This window comes from Clinocottus analis, unplaced genomic scaffold, assembly GCF_023055335.1.
Source record: "Clinocottus analis isolate CAN_PGR_092001 unplaced genomic scaffold, fCliAna1.0.p SCAF_15, whole genome shotgun sequence".
Classification (NCBI taxonomy): Eukaryota; Metazoa; Chordata; class Actinopteri; order Perciformes; family Cottidae; genus Clinocottus; species Clinocottus analis.
Window position 1 is genome coordinate 11,167,080 of NW_027175876.1, and position 27,228 is coordinate 11,194,307.

General features: G+C 42.9%; 2 protein-coding genes across 3 annotated transcripts in view; both read left to right on the forward strand.

Annotated features, from left to right (window-relative positions):
* The window catches only part of tfap2d (transcription factor AP-2 delta (activating enhancer binding protein 2 delta)), a 14,950-nt gene extending 8,282 nt beyond the window's left edge, over positions 1–6,668 (forward strand). Inside the window, exons 4-8 of the mRNA XM_068577235.1 lie at positions 1,594–1,759; positions 3,437–3,555; positions 3,686–3,827; positions 4,762–4,875; positions 6,196–6,668. Coding sequence (XP_068433336.1) covers positions 1,594–1,759; positions 3,437–3,555; positions 3,686–3,827; positions 4,762–4,875; positions 6,196–6,412 — 758 coding nt within the window. The 3' untranslated portion in view covers positions 6,413–6,668. The remainder of the gene's footprint in view (positions 1–1,593; positions 1,760–3,436; positions 3,556–3,685; positions 3,828–4,761; positions 4,876–6,195) is intronic.
* A 7,761-nt stretch (positions 6,669–14,429) lies between these two features.
* On the forward strand, positions 14,430–26,029 carry tfap2b (transcription factor AP-2 beta). 2 transcript variants are annotated; one of them, XM_068576800.1, is made up of 7 exons: positions 14,430–14,505; positions 16,675–17,133; positions 18,531–18,582; positions 19,549–19,768; positions 20,045–20,163; positions 21,101–21,242; positions 25,002–26,029. In XM_068576800.1, the coding sequence occupies exons 1-7, from the start codon at positions 14,458–14,460 to the stop codon at positions 25,288–25,290; spliced, it is 1,329 nt and encodes a 442-aa protein (XP_068432901.1). In that variant the 5' UTR covers positions 14,430–14,457; the 3' UTR covers positions 25,291–26,029. The 2 variants fall into 2 exon arrangements, with proteins under 2 accessions (XP_068432901.1, XP_068432900.1); XM_068576799.1 differs by lacking the exon at positions 14,430–14,505 and adding an exon at positions 16,219–16,391.
* Positions 26,030–27,228: the final 1,199 nt, after the last annotated feature.

Below are 27,228 nucleotides of genomic sequence, written 5' to 3' on the forward strand. Positions count from 1 at the left end.
TTCCATTTGCTGCACTGACACATCACACTGTTTACACTTTGCATTGCTTCCCTGTCGGATTAAAATGTGCATGCATTTTCTATGAGTCCAGGCCTTTCAAGATCCAAACATTTTTATATTTGCCACCCTAAAAATAAAGTAAAGGGCTCTTGCAACTATCGTTTCAAAAAAAAAAAATACAGCATCCTTTAATTTCTTGCAGAATTCATTACAAAAGGAAGTATTCCTCAAAAGGCTGAGTATTATTATAATGATTATTATTATAGTGTTGTTAATATTTTCTTTGAGGATATTTGAGGATATCTTGTTTTGGTGACGCTTTACTGATCAATATCTAATCAATTTGTTTAACTGTAATTCTTATAACCGCTGTATTGTGTGTGTGTTTGTGTTTATATATATATATATATATATATATATATATATATATATATATATATATATATATATATATATATATATATATATATATCACATATATATATATATATCATATATACACACACTCAACTACATGTTGAGATAGTTAGCGGCTGAGAGAAGTTTGGGTAATTATTCAGTTTTCACCAAAAAGAACTAGATCTCGGTTGTTCGCATACTGTTATTATTATATTGTTATTGTTATCATTATTACTAAATAAGCACAGAAGGTGTTTGTGGCACAATGAAATGGAATAATACTAAATATCCAATGAGAAACCTGCCTGGACAATTTCCCTGAAATATGCAAGCGTGTGTCCTCGTAGGGGTTTTCCCAAAAATACCACAAGCGTTTGTTGTATGATAATCAGTGCACTGTTAAAACACACAATTATCAGTACACTGTACATTGTGCCAAACGGTGGGTCAGCATTACTATTAAATGTCATTTTGAGCGATCATTACACCCTGCAGTAGCACAAAGAAGCCCAATAGATACAAAGTACAATCCCCCATTAATCTAAAAAAGACGTTTACCAAACTAAAGTAGCAAAATGTTTGAAATCTGCTGGATTCCTCCACACTTCCTTTGTTTCATGGTTCCATTGTTGTGCTGCATTGTTCCCGCGTCATGTCGGTTCCTCTGTTGACACACAGCATCATTAGAGGAATACTTTGCCAATTATGCATTCACTCCTATATGCCTTGAAACACAGTGGTGTTTGTTTGTTAAAATGACACCCAGCCAGTTATGCTCACAGCACAGCTCCGTGTGCCAATCACCAAAGCAAACCGCTGCGACCGGGAACTGGTTACGTTCTGTTGAAACACTTTGCTTAAAAATGATTTGGTAAAAAAAGAAAGAAAGAGGTGTTTCTCTTATTTCAAGTGAAGGCGACATTTAGGGATTCGTGTTTATTATAGGACAGCGGCGGAGATCAGAATACACTTCATCTTCAGTGTGGAAACAGAAATGTGGACTGAGCGAGACACATCTAAGACACTTAGGATAGAAAATATCAAGTTTGGTAAATTAACACAATGATACAACCCTAACCAGAGTCTCAACTGATGGGGAACACACCACAACGGCCATCTACATATTTTTTCTGGCCAGCTGTTCCTTCAGCGGTGGGCATCGTGGTAACAGGTGTGTTGTGTTTGTGTGCACAGGGGGGACGTGTGTGGTGAATCCCACAGACCTGTTCTGCTCGGTACCGGGCCGCCTGTCGCTGCTCAGCTCCACCTCCAAGTACAAAGTCACCATCGCCGAGGTGAAGAGAAGACTGTCCCCACCAGAGTGCCTCAACGCCTCCCTACTGGGCGGCATACTGCGCAGGTCAGTACACACACACACACACACACACACACACACACACACACACACACACACACACACACACACACACACACACACACACACACACACACACCGGTGCCAGACAAGGGGTTAAAGGAAGTGATTCGAGGGAGTGCACTGCTTTGTTGAATGGTTTGGTACGGCTGACTTGATGAATGTTTAAATGTCATCTCATTTTATTGGCTCATAGTAGAACCATCTTTGATGAATCATTTTATAATAACTCCATTAATAGTGGTCTCAGACCTAAAGTTTCCCACCAATACATCCACTAATTCCCAGTCCGTTTGCCCTGATGGTTTTTTGGGGGAATAAATATTTGAGCCGGATAGGTCCCAAAACCTCCAAGACAACCTGCCGGGTTGTGTGTAAGTGCAGCAGTGAAAGAGAGGTGAAACAAAGCAGCAACACAATATGTAGCCTCATGAATCAACAACTCGCACTGCGGGGCTGTTCTCTCGGATTCTATTAGATTATCAAAAATGTTTCCGTTATTTCGTCCAACCCCCCCCCTGTATATCCCGTATCAATTTCAAATTGAAGTGAAGAGTGTGACGGAGATGAATTTGGAAAGCGCGAACAAGCTTTTCTAAAGCGTAAATCTGGCCGGTGAACATCGGAGCGCGCTGCCTGAGTCTTTGTAGCCTCCAGATGAAACGGAGGATATACAGCAGCGCCCACAAAGACTATTGTAGGCGAACGAGGGCCGGGGCTGCACGCGCCGCCATGCCCAGGGCGCCAGAGGGAGGCGAGACCCGGGCCAAAGCATGCCAGGATCAGAGGAACCAGAGGAAAGCAAGAGTTGCCAGCGCTGTTTTATTGATGAGGCGGACAGACAGAGAAGGGAGGAAGAGCAGAGAGAATATGGCCAGTCCTAGAAGATAAGGCATCAACAAAGTAAAAAAAAAAACTAAAAAAAAACATGTGCAAATAGAGGCGCTGATCCTCATCTGGAGTAGAATAAATCATATGTGGATATTATTCTCACAGATGAGAACATGAAGTGTGACTCCACACGTGTGCAGCGAAGCCAAAATCAGACTCAACGTTCAGAAGTTTATCTCAAGTGAATCTGCGCCGCTGTTTCTTTTACAGAATAATAGAGCACCTTCAGTGAATTCAATCAAAACTTCCCGAAAGGATCTTTTGGGATGTTTAATTGGATTTAAGGTAATCACGTGTGGTTTTACATTTTCACATGAAAAGAAGAAGAAATGACAGGGACCATTGTTCCTCTGCTTTCCAAGACAGAAAGAGACAAACGCTCAAACGCCGACAGACGAAACTCGAGGGGACATGCAGCCGTATCCATGCGTCAAGAAGGCATATTTAATATATTACGAGTTGACGTGTTTTAATTTCATACCCTTTGATTTTATGTTTAATTTCACGCCTTTGTCAAATCAAAGCAAATCTATATTCTTCCATCCGTACTTTCAAGACTTAATTAAGCACACGTTTGTTTTGTAGAAGAAAGAAGCCAGAGCGTTTTATTTGTATTTTGGTTTAATTAAATTTATATATATATATATATATATATATATATATATATATATATATATGGGTGATGAATGATGACATTTTGTGTCTTGTAAAATGACAAAGTGTGATGATTTGGAATATGGGACGTAAAAAGTTTTTAAACTTTTTCCACAGAGCGAAGTCTAAGAACGGAGGCCGGTGTCTCCGTGAGAAATTAGACCGTCTAGGCCTCAACCTGCCGGCAGGACGGAGGAAAGCTGCCAACGTCACACTGCTCACCTCCCTGGTGGAAGGTGCGAGGCCGCTGTCCAAAAACATCTTCCGCAACATTTCGCTCACACCTTTCGGTGTATTCCAGTTTGCATATTTAATCCGTGGAGCGCTTGTTTCATCACGTCTTTCCCCCCGTGGTCTCGTGCTCAGGTGAGGCGCTCCACCTGGCGAGGGACTTTGGCTACACCTGCGAGACAGAGTTCCCCAGTAAGGCGGTGGGGGAACATTTGGCGAGGCAGCACAGTGAGCCGAAAGAAACCAGCGCGCGCAAGAAAATGGTCCTGGCTACGAAGTGAGTCTGCACTCATACGCGCACGGATTAAACAGCACAGACGCACAGAAACCAGGGAAAACGCTGTGAAATGCAACATGTTTTATTTGGAAATTGTCTTGACATCTTTTAAAAAGTTGAAACCAATTCAGGAAATGCAATTAGGTCAAGAATAAGGATTATCTAAGAACCAATCTTCCTCAGATATTTTCCTGTTTGCAGCCACTTTATAGGCACACTAACATTATATCTTAAGGGAAAACAGTGATAAAAAGAGCTTGAACCAACACGTTAAACGACAACAAAACCTTTGGTTTTATTGGCGAGACAATGGAGAAAATGTTACAAAGGTTTGGAGAAGGTCTGGTTCACAAGGAAGAGAGTATATGAAAACAATAGCTGCCATGCACAGCAGGGAGAAGCTGTTTCCAACCTCACATGCATAGAGCATCTACTGTATTTGTATTTCAATACATTGTAATCACAATCGTGCTTGTGTTTGAATGGTAGAGCAGCATTTACAGTGCGGCATTACGAGCGCGACTGCACACATTGAGCACTGGATGTGCTGAGGGGGGAAAAGTCTCACTCTTTTCCAGCTAAGTTTGATCCTATTTTCCCGATGAAATCATCCCAGCGCTGAATAAAATGTCAAAGACACAGCCTGGAACAATGCTGAAAACCAACTCTGACTTCACGCTTGCAGACTTCTTGGTATCATGTTGTGTATCAAGTGTTTTGCTCCCTTTTGGATTGATATCGAACTTGTCTCGCTCCTGCACGTAGTGTTTCTTCAACTGTTTCCTGGGAGGGATTTACGTGCGGGTCGATCTAAAATGATGAGGATGGGTGCAAGGAGGGGGGAAAAAAAAACAACACAAAAAAAGACAAATTGTGGCGGTTGTGTTGGAGGCAGATGGTAAACCCTCATTCCCTCCCTCCTTCTGTCCATCAGGCAAATCTGTAAGGAGTTCCAGGACTTATTGAGCCAAGACCGCTCTCCTCTGGGCTCCTCCAGACCGACCCCCATCCTGGACCTGGACATCCAGAGACACCTCACACACTTCAGGTAACACACACACACACACATGCTCACACGGCAGCAATGGACTTGTGTTTTGGGGGAATGGAGCCAACGCTGAGTGCAAACCGTTTCTAATTGAGCTCGGCTTCCCTCCGTTTTGGCTCTGACCGCTTTGCCATTTTCAAAAAAAACATGCAGCTGTGCAGTTTGTTATTTGGCACAAATTACAGAGGAGGAGGGGAACGGAGGCTTGTTAGCAGAAATGTCACATCTATGGGTCACCCGTCGCAGAATATACACAGTTCTACCAAACCTCCAAAGGGAGATGTAGTGCAGCGCGCTGGGCAGAAAAGGAAGACGTTGTGGAAATACAGTGACGACAGATTGAAGAGCATCCTTCTGGCAGCTGGGAGGTGACCTGACATTTAGCTCTGCAAGGACCAGACCAGGCGGACGCACCAGGATCATGCTGGGAAACCATCTTATGGCTATTTATCTTTTTTTCTGTCCTTATATATCCTCTTTTGCTATTCAGCAGTCTGGTGGTGCTCTCAGACATTTTACTGTCTTTGGGTAATGGCATGTGTCTGATGTGTTCCACTTTTGAATTGTGGGATTAACTTTACATATAGAACTGAAAAAAATAGATTTGTCAGGGTGCATTTTACTTTCTGTTTGAGGAGATATAGATTAAAATATAGTTTGATTGTGATGGCGTGTTGAAAACCCACAGCGGACAAACACAGCGACTGTATGTTTTGAAGCCATGTGGTATCTGCATCAGGGCTGCAATTAAGGATTATTATATAGAAAAATATATATTACAACATCTAAAAGCCCAAAGAAAAGGCTTGTTTTGTCCCACGAACACCTAAAATATTCAGCTTACTATCACCATAAACAAAGAAAAGCAGCAAATACAACTGAGAAGCTACAACGAAGGGAATGTTCAGCTGTTTTTCCTATTTCTTTTTTAATTTAATGAAATATTCATTGTGGAAATAGTGGTCGGTTGTCTTTCTGTCAATCAACTAATCAATGCATCAATGTGACTCACAACACTCTGAGTAGAATTCGCTGAAACAGTTGTAGTATTGTGCGTGTCCCTGTCCATTGAAAGAGAGGTGGAAAACAGCACTTCGAGCTCAGAGGACATTCACATCCTGCTCCAGACTCGTTTAGGAGGATTAGAAGCTCCTCGATGCAGCGAGAGGAAAGTGAACAAGTTGAAGGGGGACAAAGACAACTGCTCTCCTTCAGTGAAGCGGCCTGCCTTTCAAACCCAAGCTGGTGGCGTCCTTCTTTTGAGTGAAACAGAGGTTTGTCGTTGTTCTGACGGGTGCTTCTGCCTCCCCTCCCTAACAGTCTGATCACTCACGGATTCGGCACGCCGGCGGTCTGCGCAGCTCTCAGCACCTTCCAGACGGTGCTGAGTGAGATGCTCAACTATCTGGACAAAACCTCGAGCGGAAAAACCAGCGGACCCACCGACCAACAGATCAACAGCAGCTCAGAAAAGTCGCAGCTCCGGAAAACAGCCGAGCCCCAGAGCAAAGACGGGAAAACAGAAAAGACTGAGTAGCCCACTCCCACCCGGTCCCCGTGCCTTGGAGCGCTGCATTTAGGAGTGTGTGTGTGTGTGTGCGTGTGTGTGAGTGTGTGTGTAGACTCTCAGAAAGGATTGCTAACTCCCACACATTACTCTTCTTTGGGACAATTCATATTTATTGTCATTTATTTATCTTATGTTGAAATTTAACTTTAACCTGAAACGTCCCAAACAAGACGTCCTGATGTTTGAGTGAACACATCCTGTGTAGGTGTGTGTCTGTGTGTGTGTGTGTGCGTGTGTGTGCGTGTGTGTGCGAGTGTCTATGTATGTATCATGACAAGGAGAAGCCTCGCCATGGAGACGGCTGTGACTCGTCCAAGATTTTAATTTGTTTATTTATTCATTCTGAAAACAGGAAGTAAACATGGACACACTGACATCACAGTCTCCCGGAGCAGGTGTGCTATCTGCCGATGCAACGTAGCACACACCACACACACCTTCAAAGGGCTACGGGCCAATTTGAGTTCAATCCGGATAATGCAGGGATGAATTTTCTGAAACAAACACAAATATGAAATATCTCTGAAGGTTCATTGAAACAATTTAGTAAGAAACAATGATGTCATCGACCCAAAAGACCCAAAAGACCCTGACACACACACACACACACACACACACACACACACACACACACACACACACACACACACACACACACACACACACACACCTGTTCCTGTGAGAGCACTGGAACCCCCCAAGCCGACATATTTTAATATTTAAAACGTACAATCAGTGCCATAACAACCAGTGTGTTTACTATGTGGGCAACGGAGAAAAAGACGATCTGTCTCCGGATGTGAGACTGACACCACTGCCTGGGCTGTGGTCTGTGTGTGTGTGTGTGTGTGTGTGTGTGTGTGTGTGTGTGTGTGTGTGTGTGTGTGTGTGTGTGACTGTGTCTTAGTGTGGAAGAGAGAGAGAGAGAGAGCGAGAGAGAGGAAGGGTCCAACTCAGCCATTTTGTAAAAGGTGACTTTGCGGTTGCCGTCGTTACTCATCCCTGTGCATGTCTATCTTTGTACACTCCCCAGATCGCAAGTTTAGCCGACACAAGCTCTCTGAGTTGCCCATGAACATTTGTAAAGATATATATAAATATTTAAATTACTTTTCTTGTAGGCTTTCAACTATATATATGTTAAATCCCTACCTTCTAATGCTGGTGTTCAATAAAGACAGTTGCTATGTGTTCTACTATTTATTCTGGTTTTATGCTGTGCTACACACACACACACACACACACACACACACACAATGTGTAAACATACAGGGGTGGCAAAAGAGCAAGCAGAGACTAGAAAGAGGCAGTACAGATCAAAGCTAGCGAGTGTGAATTATCCATACGAGTTCACAGTCTTCAAATTATAAAAAGTCAGAGTTCCTCTCTAATGTTGTAAAAAAAAGACTATACCTGCAGAAAAGTTCAAAAGCCTCCTTTGTGTGCGCCGCCATCTGTGTGTTTTCTTCCAGTTTGAGTGACTTCTGTCAGGTTTTCTGCTTCTCAAAAAAAAAGAACGAAAGAAAGTGTAATGATAAAACAGAGAGAGCAGCAGCTGCCTGCTGGCGTCTCCATCCGGGCTCTGTAGGTTCTGTTTACTCTTGATTATTCTCGTCATTTAAAAGGAGGTCACGTTCGCTGCATAACACCACAATACATAATCAGACAGGATGCATTTACAGTGATGCCTGCGCCGGTTTGTCAGCCTGAATCAATGCAAGTGAAGCCCCGGGTGGAGAAGTAATAGCTGTAGAGACACGGATATAAAGGGAGGAGGTGACATGGGTGCAGAATGCCAATGCATTCCCAGTCTCGCTGTTATTGCCTGGGCTGAGTTTTGACAGATGGTGTTATCTTTCTCACAAACACACACACACACACACAAACATGCAGTCAGTGTTGTGCGATGCTGGGACAAAGCTGCACCCTTGATAATGCATTTCAAAATGGCAAAAAGAATGCATGATGGCGAGTTGGTAAATAACAGGTTTGAGTTTTTACATCAGTGCAATATTGCACGAGAGCAACACTGTGCTGAGTGCAACCACCTGCAGTGGATCTTTTAATACTCTCTGAACGATAGTGCACCAATCCAACGGTACAGAAGCAACATACGGACCAAAGCAAATCTGAAAGATGAGATAACATGAGATCATTTATTTATAATTTATTAGTCCTGCAGTGAGGATATTGCAGGATAACAGCATCAAGAGCACATGAAATAAAATAAAAACAACTAATATAAAGAGAGTAAAACATTAATAAAGCAGTGAAGAATCTATGATAGCAGTATTATATATACAGACAGACTACAACATGTATTTGAAATGTATTTATGTTGCACCAGTTGAGGTGATGAAAGTGACCAAAGTGGTTGAAGTATTATTAGTGTTCGTGGCTCAGCTGGTTGTGCAGCCTGACCGCAGCAGGAAGGAAGGACTTGCGCTGCCTCTCCTTCCCACACTGGTTCAAACCACTTTACTTTGCAACCTGGTGTTTCTTTGTCACATCCAGGTTCTCTTACGAGAAGCAGAGGAGCGGCCCGCTCGTCGCTGTACTCGTTGGAGCGCCTTCATCCAAAATCATCTCTTCAAATCAAAAGCCAACAGATGGATCTCGGTCTCTACCACCTTTTGCTCACGTCCTCGTGGTTTGCCGGCTGCAGGTCTCAACACGCTTCAAGAAGCCACATTGAATGAAATGGGAAAGATCCACTCATACCCTCACCACCATGAGGTTGACTGGAATGTTAAGAAAAAAAGTCCAACATTCACTTTTTTGGGGTATACGAAGGAAACGTTGAGTTCAGTTTTTCAATTTTTGTCTGGCAGTTGCTAGGCTACAGAATTATATACATATAGGCAGATCCTATTTAGCATTTTCTTTTTCTAAAATGACATGTTTTAATCACACTTTAGTCTCGGCTGCTGAGAGGAGAACTTCAATCGGTGGCTGATGTGGAAGAATCAGCCTCATATATAATCAAACTCATGTATCGCTGTGAGTGAAGATGTAACAGAGTGATGTGTGTGAAGCAAAGCAGCTCTCCAAATTGGCTCTTTGATGGTTGCTGCATCTCACTGGAGGGTACGAGCAACAACAAATAAGCATGAACATATACTGTCTACACCCACGCACAACGCACACACACACACACACACACAGAGGGCTACACATATGCAAACATACCACTCAGAGAAAGTAACTTAATCACACTATTGTTTGTCATTACTGGATGATAAACACGTAATCCCTGTGAAAGACGTCCCCGCTGACCCGGCATCAGAATAATAAGCAGCTTGATCAAAACCAGCTGCAAGATGAAATCGATGCATTGCCTGTGCCCGAGTTTCTGTAAATTGACAAATGGACAAGAATGAATCATAAGTTTGACATCAGCCGTGCATAATGTGACGGGGCGGCCGATGCATTATTCACACAGACTATTACTGTTATCACCACATTAAGAGTGCAATTTTTCTCCTATTCAGCCTTCATGTGCAATATTTGTGATGGATCTAATTAAACATGGGTTTCGGTGCGGCGCAGCTCTCCTCACGTGGAAGCTTTAACATCCACACACTGAAACTAGAACATGTACATCTTCGGCTCAGAGACGCATGCGACGAATTCTGCGATTTGTATAGCAGTGAATTAAGCAGTCTGAGGTCTCAGAGGGACCATAACTCCTGCCGACTGAGCCCCACGGTCACGATCACCAAACTCTGCCAACTTCTAAGCCCCGTCTCTCCAGTCTCTCTCCTCTGAAGCTGTAACCCTCCTCCTCCCCTGCTTCTCTGCTAAAACCTCTTCCTCCTCTGTCCTGATCCCGTTCAGTCCCAGGAACATTCAGGGCCTTTTCCTCCTCTGACTGTCAACCCTCCACATCTTTACTGCAGGACGACTACTACAGCTACCAGGGTCGACGCCCTATATATTTAGTGATTACCAACCTATGCGGCGTCCATCTGTTTCTGAGAAGGAACTGGATGTGGAAGCAACAGTTCTATGTATAAGGGAGTTTGCTAGTGTGAATACATCTTGTCTCATGGTGCCACGCTGCTGTTTTTGAACACACATCTAAGACTTAGTCATTTTCCTTCCTGTTAAAACCTGTCTGTGGTGTTTCCCTCTGTCGTATTGGAGGAAGTCTGTAAATGTTTACTAGTCTTACTAGTCTTAGTCTTACTAGACTTTCACAGCAGCCCTCCTTTCGAGGAGTTACTCTTCCATAAACGATATCTCTGTTCTCTTTATTCCTGGTTGAAGAGCCAACATGCACAGCAGCAGGACCCTGAAACTGAAGCAGCTGAATGGAAGTCAGCCATCGTTCATTCTGGTCTGAACGAGGAACATTTAAAAGAATGTTTTATTGTTATTTGATCATTGGCGTTTTACTCGTATTTTCTGCAGGATTTCCTTTGTGTCGTCTCCAGGACCCATAACTCACACGCAAAGGTTCAAGTCAAACTCTTCCAAACCATCAAATCAATGCTGAGCTGGATCTCCATGTTTTTGGCCTTCAGCTCTTTTGTTTTTTCGTGGTGTTCTAGTGCGACCTAGTGGTCAACAGCAGAACTGCATCTGCGTAACTCCAGCACACAGTGGAAGACAGGATAGGGTTAGAAAAGTGTGTCCTGATGAACATAAAGGAGGAATTACCATCCCAAGATCTTGTAAAAAAAAAAAAAAAAGGTGCATTCATAAATCCAGATTTTCCATAAAGCCATACTCAACCCACATGAGCTTAAAATACTCAGAAGCAAATGCTGCATATAATATTTTAAACAATAAATACAAACAAACAGAACATGTCCAAACATATTGGAGTTAAAAGAATGATACTCAATCTGAAATGCAAAAAAATGCACGAATCACTGACAAAACAAGTCATTTTAACACTAAAGAAACCAGAATAAATAAACCCTCCATTGCTTTCTTTTCCAGGCGTTTGAGGCAGCAAGCAGTGATTTAGTTTGAGCCATGGCGTTGATGCTATGGTAAAGGAGTTCACGTAGAAATACATAACCTCTTGTTAATTGATTCCAAAAATACACTGTAGTGCTATTTATAATTTATTAAAAATCTAATTTAGTGTGTCTGTGAGTCCTTTTCCTATCACAGATTACTCTCCAGTTTTCATTCATTCAAGTTATCCTCCACACTCTTTTGTAGTAAGTCGAATGGAAATGTACAGAAGAGAATGTACAGAAATGATGGTGTTATGGTGTTATGGCATACTTTATCTCACTTGACCCTGAGCAACAGTAAAGGAACAGAGAAGATCAAGAATATGCCACCGTCCTCCTGACGGAAATGCCAGTCGAAGTCATACAAAAAAAGTATTCTTTTTTTTTGTGATCGTTGCAAACAAAAGGCAGGGAGCAGATAGAACAGTTTTAGTGTGACATGTGTGTGTAATGTATGCTGATACATCGTGTGTCAAAGCCCTGCAGGACGACAACCACAACCACGCCTCCAGACTTCCAGACTGTCAGGACATCTGTCATCGCTGACAGTCATATGCCCTGCCATGTGTGTGTGTGTGTGTGTGTGTGTGTGTGTGTGTGTGTGTGTGTGTGTGTGTGTGACAGAGAGACAGAGAGAAAGAGAAAAAGGATGGGTGGATCTTTGGCAGCGGGTCATTCCAGAGAACATGGGAACAGCCGTGCTTCTTAAACATTCATGTCTCCTCAGTGGCAGTTTTCTTTTTTTCTTCTTTCTTTTGCATCAAACATCAAAGGAGCACATGTCAGATACAACAAGTAAAGACACAGATACAGACACTATGAGGGCATGGACACATGTATGAGACTCTATCCAGACTTTCTAAACTTAGTTTGCTGCAGATCATCGTTCTAGAGGATGATTTTGTATCATCCTCCAGAACTACAAAACCAAATGTGTAATTCCTCAAAGTCCTTTTCTGGTCTAATAGTCCAATTTGACAGGAATAACACACATACACACACACACACACACACACACACACACACACACACACACACACACACACACACACACACACAAATGTGTATCGTATCTTAAGAAGTTTATTCTTTTTACTGTAAATATCATAATAAACTTTGACTTTAAAGTGTTCTTTATTGCGTTCGGACCTTCTTAATAAAATCAGAGGATTCTACTTTTTTAATCAACTTTGCTGAGGCCTTTTGAATCAGGAACAATAGAACAAAATGACAATTATTTCACAGAACTCAGTTAGTCTTGACGGATGTGTGCATGTATGCTCTTCTGACACTAGGGGGAGCAGTTCACACACACTTGGATAAAGACTCAGGGAAGAACTATGGGCGGTTGTATGAACCATATAGGATAGCTATGAATGTGATTTATTTTTTAAAGTAAAATTGAACAGACACTTAAATGTGTGTTTTGTGTATTTCCTGTTATGTGAGACTGAGAAAAGGGTGAAAGTGTAACCGGTATCTCGTCTTTACAGAAGCAACAACCCGTTAATGTGATGGCACATTTCATTAGCAATTGTAAATCACAAAGGCTGAATTATTGAAAAAACTAAAAGGTTATGACTCAAATTTGTCCAGCTTTGTCGTCATCGTCCTAGGTCGATATTTATATTTGTGTAAATACATTGAGCGCTATATATATATTTTTAAAGGATTAAATTCAGGTGTAATTCCTTGAATGTGCATACTTTAAAGCTGATTCTGACAATAATTAAAATAAAACACACTCTGTAGATATGAATGCATGTGATGTCATGATATACTATATCTGGATGATTACAATATTATATTGCCTCAAAGATATTGAAAAAACATTTTTCCCAGAATCATTAAAAGAACATATTTTAAAATATTATAAAAACATCTCAGTCGATTTTTTGTATGACTCATTGGAAAAAAACTGCTGTTTAAATGATTTGGCCTTAATATATTCATGAATATCACAGCATATTAATAATGCCATATTACAATATCCTGTCTATAAATCGTTCACTATGATGCAATGTGATGTGATGACAAACCAGTGATTTGATGCTGAACCCTCTCATGTCTCCATCCATCACCATGCATTGAGTGTTGCACACCAGCTGGTCTTATAACACAAACAGTGTGAGGGGTTTAGGTTGGTACACTGTGATCTCACTATTTACACAAAGGTCAGTCGGTAAGTGAGCATGAACCCATCCTGTAATATCACTCCAACAATCCACCAGACTGTTTTAGTTTGTAATTCCTGCACTCGCGTGGCTCCTTTTACCCAAGTCCATGTTGTAATAGTGTCATGCAGGACAAGTGAGCACTCTACATGCATCCATAGGCCTTATCATAACAATGCAAGCAAATACACACACAGATGACAAATCAAAGGGAAAAATATAAATAGATGAGCAGAGGGAGAAAAAAAAAACACACATACTTTTACAGAAGGCACAAGGGAGTCCCTGAACGCTCATCCCTCCAGTAAAGAGAAACAGAATTAAATCTATATGCAGAGGAGGGTTGACGCTGTTCAGAAGGCCCAATGCTGTATTATTGGTTTGGTTTATGGATAACATTCTATAGCCACGTGTTTATTATACAATAAATATCTGACATTGTGAGAAGGATTGTCAAACCTTTGGAATCACAGTGAACTTAAGTCGCCCTTCTCCACATGTTTCCATCTCAGTGTGCAATAGTCTTCATGAAAGGCTTTCGCTCACTGCTTATGCTTTTATTTTGGAAGTTTCCGAGCTGCACGATACATAAAACATGTGTTCTTTGTATCTATTTGCTGCTGTCAGCCCGCCTATAGCTCTCCTTAACAGTAGTGGAGTCTTCACAGGGGTTCCCCATTCACAAAGCCTCAGTGACTTTACTGAGGGCGGGGGAGGGAGGGAGAGAGAGAGAGAGAGAGAGAGAGAGAGAGAGAGAGAGAGAGAGAGAGAGAGAGAGAGAGAGAGAGAGAGAGAGAGAGAGAGAGAGAGTTGAGACATCCCTTCCTCACTTGGCTGCATTCGGTTTACCGACACCGGAGAAGCGACCATGCTGTGGAAACTAGTTGAGAATGTCAAGTATGAAGATATTTACGAGGTAACGTTGCCGTCCATGTGTCTGTGGTCTTCGGGACTTATTAGAGATGCTGCTTTTCTGGAGTAATGAGGTGTTAAGTGAAGAGGCGTTTTGCAGGAGGCGGTAGGCCTGTTATGCTGTGATGTGGTGACTGAATATGAATATGAGGACGAATACATCACAAGATATTTCACTCATTGACGCGCGAATGTTTTTAAGGGTTTTGGCATATTTGTGTGTTGTGTTTTCGGCTGTGATGAAGGTCCACTGGCGGTTTGGATCATTGTGGGGGAAAAAAAGGGGGAAAAAATGACAGTGGATGGAGATAATTTTTTATTTTCCCTTTTCCAGAATTTGTACATATGGGATATTTTTTTTAAAATATGGCACTACGTCTTTTGTGCAAAATTATGTTGAAAAGTAAAATAACTTTAATTCAAAATAAAAAATACTGTATTTTAGCAACATACATCTATGGTGATATTTAGAAGAAGAAGAAAGACCAGTACTGCAGCAAATGATGAATCCAAAAGTATTCGAATTATTAATTAATGGCTTTTTTTTAATGGGAAATTACAGTAAAAGAAGAACAACATGATGACTGAGACACGCTGGGTCAGATGAGGTTGATGAAGTGTCACAAGTATGTAAATCGTTTGGCTTTGATCCCAGAACAATCTTCATTTTTTTTTGTTCAATATAAAACGAGCGTGGGGCAGGGGAGAAATACCGCCGCGCGCGCGCGCGGGGGCGAGACGGTGCTCCGTCTCGCGCTGAAAGGGGCTCGAGCACAAAGCAAGCGAAGAAAGGGCAGCTCGCGAGGCCCCTCGGCTCCGCCCGGTGGGAACCTCTTGTCTCGTGCCGCACATGGCTATTCTCCCACGGCGCGAGGGAGGGGAGGCGATAATGTTGTTGAACAAGTCAACCAAGAGGCCGAAGAGGGGCCGCGACACAAAGTTTAATCGCTTCTTTTGACTCGTGACACCGGTCGCGCGAGCCCCCTTTGCTCCCTGCAGTGTCTCGGGTGGGTTTTCCAGCAGGCCAATAAAAGGCAGCTGCGACACTTCACGAGCCACCGTTCACTCGGTGTGTGTGACTGTTATTGCAATGCTGCTGTTCAGCTGAAATATATGTTGGTGACGGCCTGAAATGAGGTGTTCATTATGCGTGTCTGTGCGTAAAAGTAAACTGGGGTTGACTTTGGTGGAAGCCTTGGCATGATGAGTGTGTTTCAGGAACAGACACCTTGACCCTGGTGGTATAAGAGCTTTAGAGGGTAACCCTGTTTATATTGTTAGCCACCACCTTGACTTATGTTGGTTTGTATCACGTCAAAGTATGTTTGCGCAAAAAACGATGTGCGTAAAAGTGTCTCCAAAGACAAGAGTGAGTGTCTTCCTTGCGTCAGATTGCGCTTATAAAAAGGCCTCCAAAGTGTTTTTTGGGGAGGGGTGGGTGACGGGGAATTCCTCACTGGTCTGGTCACCCTGTTCTCTTTCTCCTGCGAGAGAGAGTCCTCTTTCTCCCTCCTGCTGCTCGCGCGTCGTTTCGGCTCTCCACGGAATTTAAACGTCACTCACGGTTGCGCGAGAGGCTTCACGCTCCATGTGCCGCCAGTCCCCCTGCCTCGCGCACATTAATATTCCTGTAAGTCTCAGTCATGAATAACAATTACACCGCATACCGGGGGTAGAGGCGGGCGCTCTCGGTGCTCACACTCAGAGCGGCGGCAGCTCCGGGCGGAAGAAGGTTCATCATGGAGCTGTAGACCAGGGCCGAGCCTGCAGATACGAACGCGCCGCTTTTACCTGGAATTAGTTTGGCTATCTCGCGCCACCACTATCTTCACTATACCGCTGACACCAACAGAGGGTTTACAAATGTTAGTTCACTCCTACTCCACGGCGGTGAGTTCCCTTTCCTCACAATGCATTTCAGAATTAATTTGCGCAAATTTGGGAAAACATTGCGACGAGGTTTTCATTGTGGGACATTTTAAAATCATTTTTTTTTCTCTATTCTTCTAAAGCATTGGATGTCCTGAATAAAACACGCATATATGCTACTTTTGCCCCATCACCAGGGGCAATAATAATACACCGTGGTCCTCCTGTAGGCCTCCGTGTGGTTGTGTTTCGTTACAATGTGTTTCCAATAGCGAGGAGTTGATTTGTTGTGTTCTTCTTCAAGGACCGGCATGACGGTGTCTCGAGCCACAGCTCGCGCCTGTCCCAGCTGGGCTCGGTGTCGCATGCGGGACCCTACTCCAGCGCGCCGCCGCTGTCTCACGCGCCATCCTCGGACTTCCAGCCTCCGTACTTTCCGCCACCGTACCAGCCGCTCGCTCACTACCAGAGCCAGGACCCGTACTCCCACGTCAGCGACCCGTACTCCCTGAACTCCCTGCACCAGAGCCAGCAGAGCGCATGGGGCGCACGGCAGCGGCAGGACGCCGCCGGGGAGCGGATGGATAGCTCGGCTCTGCTGGCGCAACCCCGGGCCTCGCTGCCTCAGCTGTCCGGGCTGGACCCGCGGCGGGACTACGGAGTGCGGCGGCCGGATGTGCTGCTTCACTCCGCGCACCCGGGACTGGAGTCCGGTATGGGCGACGGGCTGCTGCAGGGGCTGCACGGCATGGAGGACATCCAGGTGAGTCACAGCGGACATTTACACCAGTTAATGTGCATGGAGCACATTTAAGCTCCAGTTGTTGTTTTTTTTCGTTAGTTTGTTTTTAAATGAAACACTTTATCCGAGAGGGACCAGCGGGGTCTGTTGGACATAATGGGGGAATATGGCACTAAAATTATATTCAAATATATTGTGTATTATTACAATAGCCGATTAAAAAAAACTATGAAATGCAATTATAAATGTAATAATTTACATTTATCAGTTTTAATGTTGAACTAAAATAAACATATTTACTCCAGGTATATACAACTCTGCCTGTTAGTTGTGCAATACCACAACGACGTTCAAATGAACGAATAAATAAAATGACAAAAATGCCAGTGTCGGAACAGATTGGTTATTGTTGACAGAAGCCGTCTTCATTGTGCCCTCGCCTTTTAGAGTTAAGGTCAGTGAACTGGGAGCAGCTCCCTCAGGGCTGGACCCTCAGCAGCTGTAGCCGGAACACAAATGGCCCTCAGCGAGCGGAAGTGTCTTCAGAGAGCTCAGACATCTCCTTTGATGAGACGCTGCTGATATGTGGAATAATTCACAAATTGCTGCATGGAGCTCAAATGTCGCCTCTAATAATTCAAGTTCATACCTTCACTGACATAACGGTGATTACACTGTGAAACAGTAAAGTCTGGAGAAGCTGCACTGCAACATTTGATCAACTTTCATATAAAGTTAGAAAGAAAAACACAGCATTTTATGTAAAACATTTATAATATATATATATATATATTTATGAATAATTATTATCCACTATTGTATTATTATTTTTTATCTGTATTATATATAAGCTAATTGTATAATTTTGATTGGTTTCATAAACTTTGCTTCTGTCATTTGAGCTATTTTGCTCTGTTCAAAAATATGCAAAGACGTGTTGAAATAGACTTTACAGTCAGCTGTTAGGATTCCATCTCCACTCGTCTCCCCTCAGGGCGCAACCATCACGAATTGTTAGCCATTTAACCTCCACATTAGATTCTCATTTCGAGCTTTCCGTATTTGTGTCATGCATTTATTAACCCCATTTAAATTTGTTTTATCAAGTTCAATTCTTTTCTTTTTTTTTCTTTTCACGAGCGCGCAGCAGCGCTGACAGCAGCAGCGTCCACACAGAGCGGTTTATTGAGCTTGATGAATGAGAGGAGCTGCTTCTAGTCTATATGAGCACGACTTTATGGACCCTCCGGCTTTAACAGAGATGAAATCAATCCTGTGGGATTTTGTAAAAAAATAAAATAAAGTTTCAGATGCTCCTTATGGGTTATTATTATTATTAGCATTATTATTACTTTGTGGATCTGCTTGTATGAAGCAGACTATAAAGATGTGTGTGTTATTTATCTTGGCTCTAACAGACCATTGACGACAACGGAACGAGCATCCTGGATCAATCAGTAATTAAAAAAGGTAACATACACACACACACACACACACACGCACACACACACACACACACACACACACACACACACACACACACACACACAGATGTCTGTCTTCTCGGCCATCTTATCTTGTCTCTCTCAGGTCATTTCTAAGTTATGATTATTATTGATGTGTACAACAAAAGGCACGCCTTGGATCTAAACCGGACCTCCCCGCGCCGTATCTCCATGTTTGGGTTCTTTAAAGGTCCACATTGTGTTCCGGGCGTCCAGGATGAGGAGCTGGAGGCCGGGTTAACGATCCCTGTATATTGACTGCAGCAGCAGTGTGTCGCTGACAGGCGGCCATGCTGCCGCCCTGATGATGTGCGCTGATTTAGTTACGGGATGTTGAGTGACTGAGCTCCCCGCGGGGCATTTAAGCCGCTGATGTAATAAATGGCACCGCTCACGGAGATCTCGTGAGCTCGTTTAGAGCTAATCTGCGGTATTATCCCCCGTGGAGCCATCAAAACCCACTCGCACTGGCCCCTACGCATGCATGCACGAGACTTCTTATTCATTTCTCTCTCTCTTTTTTTTTCACGCCATTAGCGCGAGCATTAAGGCGCAGGGATGGAGCAGCATCCACGTGACGCTGGTGGGAGTTAAACCGGCCGTGGAGAAAAGACGGGGAGGTGGTTAATGCGATGTGAGCGCGCGAGCCAATCAACAATCGATAATATTGTAATGAGAATGTCGCGCGACATTAAATAACAGCAAATGCCCCGCGCGTGCGTGGGCGCTTCATTAGGCCATGCAGGGCCGCCCTCAGAGCGCGCGTGCACAGTGTCAACACGCGGAACAAAGTTTGACAGTTGAGATTTTTTTTTTACCTTGAGTGGATGCTCGAATAAGATCCCTGTATTAATATTTATAAAACATCTGTATTTGTTAAGCGTGTCGTGTAAGAGAAGCCCTCACACCGCCTCTGACCTTTCTCTTTCAGTCCCCATGCCACACAAGCACATGGGCTCTCTGATGCTCGGCAAGGACGGGCTGATGGGGGGCATCACCGTGAACATTAACGAGGTGTTCTGCTCGGTACCGGGCCGCCTGTCGCTGCTCAGCTCCACCTCCAAGTACAAAGTGACCGTCGGGGAGGTGCAGAGGAGGCTGTCCCCGCCCGAGTGCCTCAACGCCTCCTTGTTGGGGGGCGTGTTGAGAAGGTACTTTAACTCTGCGTGGAGGAAAGCTGTGGGATCTATTAATTAAATCCTGAGCTGCACGAAAAGGCCTCTGTCTCTGTGCCATTTACCTCCTAGAGATAGTACTTAACATTAACATCTCTGGAGACAAAGGTTGACGCCTGAAGTTCAAACTGGGAAGCGAATATTGGCAATTTATTAAAATGGCAATCTCTTAGAGGATTGTTGTAATATATAATAATATATGCCTACTTTTTTTTAAAACATTAATTGGTTTTCTTTTTTCTTCTTCCACAGAGCAAAGTCCAAAAACGGTGGTAAATGTCTGCGAGAGAAGCTGGAGAAGATTGGACTCAATCTACCTGCTGGAAGGCGCAAAGCAGCCAATGTCACATTACTAACATCTCTTGTAGAAGGTGATTGATGTGCTGTTTTTTTTTACTCAATATATACAGAAACAGCAGAAATATAGCCTTTAGCCTGAGATAGACACACTGAGGAATGTGTGGCTCTAAAAACCAAACATGTTATCTGTTATCATAGGACAACAAATCAGCATCACCAACTTGCACAGGTAAAATACTGCAAGGGCGTAAATGACAATTACACTGTATTCATAACGTGGCTGCAAGGATATACTATCAGGGAAATACATATTCAATATGGAGGAGTGGAGACAGAAGGTCTGGGGTTATTAGATTAAATTGAATAATTAATTGACTAAAGCCTGCAGGTTGGGCCTCGCAGGTTGTGTGTCAACAATTTGGCTATTTTCAATACAGGCTCTGTTTCTCATGTAGCCCATTATTCCTCATAAAAGGTAATTTCAATAAAGTAAATCATAACATGTATTTTGACCATTTATTTCTACATTTTACAAATAGTTCAAATACCTGGCTTTGCTCATGTACTCATACAGTCGTGGAGCTAAACAATGCTAACTTATCCGACATGTTCTAACTTTTGGAATTTTGTTTTTTACGTTTAAATGTGGGCGTTGTGTTCACCGAATTACCTCAGAATCGTAATTTAAAATAAACACACACACATATTTTCTTTAGTAATGACGAACACTGCAGATTGGCACCTACTCTCATTTTAACAATTAAAAACAAGCATAAAGGACCACTTTATTACTATTATGTTTGTGCCATCTACGAGGACGACAGCGGAGGGAAAGTAGTGCGTAAAGGGTTAACTTTTCAGTTCGAGCGCATATGTGTTGTGAGATATGCTGAGCAGACAAAGCTCGTTATAGCTCTTAACAGAACACACACGTCTAGGTTGTTGTGAAGTGTTCTTCTTATTGTTGGTCTCCATCTCCATCGCGTAACCGCTCCTCCCGTCCTCCAGGTGAAGCGGTCCACCTGGCCCGGGACTTCGGTTACATCTGCGAGACGGAGTTCCCGACCAAAGCCGTGAGCGAGTACCTGAACCGGCAGCACGCGGACCCCAACGAGATGCACACGCGGAAAAACATGCTGCTGGCGACAAAGTGAGTTTGATGGACCGTTTGATTGGTTTCTGCCCCCTGATCGTCTTTATAGGACGATGTCTGCCATAGATTACACAATGCACGTCTGCAGTGTGACACAATAATGACGTTACACCCCACGAGGAAGAGAAGATGTGGACAGGTTGAAGCAGAGCACAGCATCAAGGAGAATAAAGTCAGGGCCCTGACACAACACGTCATGTCTGTCAGCACAGAGGAGCAACCTGCAACTACACACACCTTTACAAAGACCTCCAGCAGGTCAAGATGTTTCCACTCCAGACTGTCAGATGTCCGATGAAATGTCTTAAAGAGGCCCATCACTCGTATGTTTATGACTCATATATCTGTTTAGAAAAGGTGTAGTTCGGTGCCTGTGGAAACATTTTGTCTGTTGTTGAATTGAATTACATAACTGACACACACACACACACACACACACACACACACACACACACACACACACACACACACACACACACACACACACACACACACACACACACACACAGGATGAAAAAAGAACATTCTTCTCCTGTAAGTAGTTACATTTCTGATAAATGAAATGATAGTGAAATTAAATCTTCTCACTTTCCTGGGGCCCCTGTGGCTCCTCTTTAAAGACTCTTGAGGGGGCAAACCTCTCCTGTATCCTCTGATCTTTCTTCTCTGTAGCACACACAGTGAACATGGCATTGACATTTAAAAAGGAGAGTGAGATTTTCTTAACGAAAACCCATCTGATGTGGATCTAACCCGTAATGAAAACAGCTGTTTGAAAGAACTGGCCCACTGAAGAACGAGGGCAGTTAAATCTAATTCAACCGTTTAAGAAATGAGTAAAAATCTGCATTAAAAGAAAATTGTGTAGTGACTAAACAAAAGTGCCGAGGCGTTCATTTTCCCCACCTGAATAACCTTTAGCTCCAGAATACATGGACCTTGCTTAACGCTGGACACTTTAATGTGGCCTACATCAGCTCACAGACATCATTAAATACCAGCTCAGAGGTTGCTACTGTATGTCTGACCTCTGCTTCCGCTCTCAGAAGCGATCCATTTTACCGGTTCTCCTCGTAAAGTTACTTATATTAATCCATTTTTATGGCCGTTAAACTGTGGAATTGAATCCAGGATCTTCTGATTACTTTTAGCCAGCGAGCAACATAGATTTTTCTTTAAAGGAACCAGGGCAGGAGAGGTGATGTGGATTTATAAATGTGGATTAAATCACAGAATTACTTTGGATCTTTTCCTATTTTTACTATGACCCAAAAAAAAAAGAAGAAGAAAAAAGTAGAAGCCATTTGCCAATTAATGTGCGGTCCTGTTACGTGTCCATTTATTCCCCTGAATGTCTTGATGGAAAGATTGAATGCAGAGCTGTAAACCATCTCACAAAGATCCCTTCAGGAAGCTTGTATTTTTAGCTTGCATAAACAGTGCTGTCTGCTGGCCTGCACTGCATAAACCATCTGCCTGTGTGCGTACGTGTGTGTGTGTGTGTGTGTGTGTGTGTGTGTGCATCTCAATGTACTCAGAATGTACGGTGTGTTCGGTGGTGGATGTTTGATGCTCAGATTCAAACCTGTTCCAATACTGTGTGTCGGTGCTGCCTCTTAGAAATTCATTATTTAGCAGTGAAGTGTTTCAAGTCGTCAGAAAACAACAGCGAGGGCCTTGAGTGTAGCCCGCGGTGGCGGCTTCTCCTCTCTACTCCCCTAACCCCAGCTGGGCTCGGCCTGCACAGCCTGTCACTCATTTGCTGGAGCTCTGCCCTTAGGCCGCGCGCTGGGTGTGTGTGTGTGTGTGTGTGTGTGTGCATGTGGGCGTGCAAGTACAAATTTGAGAGAGAGGTCTCTTGAATACGAAATGTGGGGCCTAAAACCAAGGGGAGGATTTGCTGAAATTTAACAAGGAGAACAAGGTGAAGACGTGGTTTGCTTTCACCGTTTCATTTTTTTCCGGCACGTGAACAATGAAGATCCATTCGATGACATCTCGTCTCAAATTGCAGATATGAACAGTTACTGATTGGCTCTTAAGGACGAGGCCTGCTCTAGAAGTAGTTTCAGTTTGCAGAAATCAGTGGCTTGTGCTTTTGTGCAATATTATGTGCTGTTGGAGCATTAAAAGTAGTGTGGGAAGATATTGTTTTGTCATTCTTGTAGATAATTTGTCCAACATGAGCGGTGTGATGTTATGTTGGGTCAGTCAGGGTGTCCAGTGGAGTCAGAAGCAGAAACACTTATCCAAAGAATCAACAATAAAACACATTTTATGTCAGGCCTTCAGCTTTGTATTCGATGTTCAAGGGAAACACAGAAAACTATATGAACTTTCTTAAAGACATGTTTTAGGTAATGAAAACTCTTTAATGAGAAAAGTTTTCTGCTGTCACTGCAGCTGAATTCTGAATTATTTCAGATTTTTCAGAATTTTTTTATTGCTAATGTTTGCACACAAGGAGTTTGGCCTGGTGATTGATGCGTGACAATAAACACAGAGCAATAGTATAAGTTATAATCTATAAAATGAAAATAAATGAAAGTTTTCAATGGAATAAATAAATTGTACGTGAAAATAAGTCGGTTATTAAAGTGTCAAGTGTATTTTTCACAGTGAAGCGTTGTGCAGGGGTGCACATGTCTGTGACGGGATGTCAGGGGGTCATGGGCATTGCATCAAGTTCAGGTTTTTTCCTCTGACTGTTCTCCAAACACATTTTTTGGAATCCACATGAAATCAATGAAAAGGGGGATTTAAAGTTTGCTACACTGCGTTGCTAAAAGTAGTATCTTAAATCTTCATAATTACACAGCGCTCTTGCATCGAGCGTTTGCCTCAGTGCTCCCTCACAGTGAACAGTCTGAAGGAACTGTTTCAGTCTGGGTTGCAGTGATGGCCCCGATGCCATTTCATACTCTTTTTTTTTTCTTCCGCTGAACAAGAATAGAGTTCTGGGTGAATCCCTGCTGACGGGTTTTCTTCCACCAAACTATACTGCAACCATCATTTTACACGTGCTGTGCATTCAGCACTTTTAGGGTTGCACAATCGGTAGCCAACACAACACAATTTCTAATCCTAACACACTGGAACATAACTGACACCACATTTTACTTTATTTTTGATCTGCTATTGAAGTTGTTTTTTCACAGGACATAAAGTTGTACAAAACAATAAAATGCTGCGTTAGGTGAATGGGCTTCTTTTTCCTCAGAGCAGTTAAAGCATTAAAGAAGTGTGAGCTTGTGCCTCTAAGATTATTTATTAATAGATTGTATTCAGTTTCAGGTATTATTGAAGGAGCATCTAGTGCTGTAAAATAGTAACCCATGCCTTTCAACCAGTTGGTTAATTTGGGTTCATTTCCTGAGTGTATGAGCAGAGTTTACTCTTATTGTTTAATGGACTGGGTCCGTCTTGATCGTAATTTTAGTACTAATGAATTATTGATCACTTATTGTATGTTCTTTGTGTTCTCTATGTTGTTCTTTGTGCCGTAAAGCTGCACGTTCTATAATTACTATTTTTCAGGGAATTTGCTACGTTCGTGTCAACATTCAGTTTCAACCTTTTTGCTGACGACATTTAAAATCAGTAAAAAAAAAAGAAAAAGATGTTTGTCATGTTTGTAAAACTTTAAAATGAATACTGCCAGTGAACGTCGCCCATCAGCGGAGGTATACCTCTTTTGGGGAAACCCTCAGACGAGGCATAGCTCCCTCCTGACATCTTGTGTCTTCCCCCCTGCAGACAGCTGTGTAAGGAGTTCACAGACCTGCTGGCCCAGGATAGGACTCCCCTGGGAAACTCCAGGCCCAGCCCCATCCTGGAGCCGGGCATCCAGAGCTGCCTCTCCCACTTCTCCTTCATCACGCACGGCTTCGGCTCGCCCGCCATCTGCGCCGCTCTCACCACCCTCCAGAACTACCTCACCGAGGCTCTCAAAGGACTCGACAAGATGTTTCTCAACAACCCGCCCAACAACCGGCACGGGGACGGCGGCAACAAGGCCGACAAAGAGGAGAAGCAGCGGAAATGAGGCCCGGGAGGCGACGACGGAGAGCGAGCCAAACGGGAGGCCGACACGCGGACAGAGGCGTCAACACCGTTACTTCTAGCTTTACACCACTGCCACTGACCTGCCACACACAGGGCTGAGGTGGAGGAGGAGGAGGAGGAGGAGGAGAAGGAGGAGGAGGAAGGCTTGGTGGAGAGGAGAAAAAGGCAGAGGAAGACACCTGTGGGCCAGTGTCAGAGAGCACAGAGGGATGTTTCATCTGTGTTACGTTCTTTTCATTCCCCTGAGGACATGATGGTTACTGTGTTACATCCATTTCGCTCCCCCTGCCTGCATCCTGTGAGACTGAGATGCTGTGAGCAGCCAACAAACAACATGTGTGTGTGTGAGTGTGTGTGCCTGAGTGTGTCTGTGTGCCTGAGTTTATGTGTGTGTGTGTGTGTTTGTGTGTGCGCGCTTGTGTTTGTCCTCGAGCAGAAAAAGCATTGTGGGCATGAAGATTGATGAGCATTATATCTGTGAAACAGGTTCGTCTGGTGACTTAACAAGGAGGGAGGGTGTTAATTTATGTGTGTAAATATTTATTTATATTAATTTAAATGAATGGTTGTGTAAATAGGTGCACCAGCTATTTTGGAGTAGGCCTATTTATCTGTGATTCGACCTTTTGTGAGCCGGCGGGGGGGCAGGACTCATCCAGTGTTTTTCTGTTCTTATAGAGCTGTTGTCATGGTGCTGAAGATGGGTAGACATGCTTCTAATTGTGTCAGTGATTTCATTTCTATCACATTGATAATAAACCATGTGTTTTATTATGTGAGGAGTGCAGCCTGCGCCTTTTCTCCACGAGCGTCCCAAATACGGGGTCGGATTAAACATTCTGTTTATCGGCTGGTCAGGGAGATTAAAAAGAAAAAGTCAACTTTCTGAATGAGTGTTGAAGCCCAACACTGACAGTTTATTGATTGTGATATTCAGTAACGGATCAAATTCACAGGCCGGGCGATGTTATTCTGATTTAAAGGAAAGGTGAGGAAATGTTTTAACAACCGTTTTCTGTTTATCACATTATAAATGTCTTATGGGTTTAGGTACCACTGTGTAACGATAAATAAATAATTTAAAAAAACATTAAAATCTAATAAATGAGCCAACAACAGTATTAAAGAAAAACATTAAATTAAATTATATTTTAATTAATTATTCACTGCAGCAGACAGTATTTCAACCAATAACAAAACAGAACTAAGAATTAGTATTTCCAATAAACGTTATTAAAAGCCACTCAGCAGAACAATAAACCTGAAGTAGACAATAACCCCGTCTAATAAACCCTCAGTCTTCCTGAAGGGAGGAACGTGTGGAAGCAGTAAATAACAGTGATAAATGTAAATAAAAAATGTAACCCATCCACCAAAACTGCAAATACATAATTGGAGTCACATTGATTCAACTTAATCCAACAAATTACAAGTCATTAACACTATTTGAAAATGCTTGTTTATCTTAATAATGTATTTTAAAAAAAGAAATAGAGTAAAACAGCTCTTATGATGTGCATTTCGTATTTTCGATGTTTTCAGGCAATTTATTTTGTTCTAATAGTTCACTATTGTAGTTTTTAATGTCGAAAATGTCTGAATGGTGCTTTGAATTGGCCTATATTATGTTATTGATGACATGGAGATTAAAGATCTAGCCTAATGAAATGCTTAACGAATTTATGGTAAAGTCCAAGATTAAAATTCAAAGCAATATGAAAAAAAGTACGAATAATGTTTTCATATTGTGCTCTGTAAGGTTTAAAATCAGTAGTCTGGAGTCCATATATTGCAAAGCCTCTGAAATGAACACACGCACGCACGCGCGCACACACACACACACACACACACACACACACACACACACACACACACACACACACACACGCACACACTCCATGATGGATACTGCCTTATT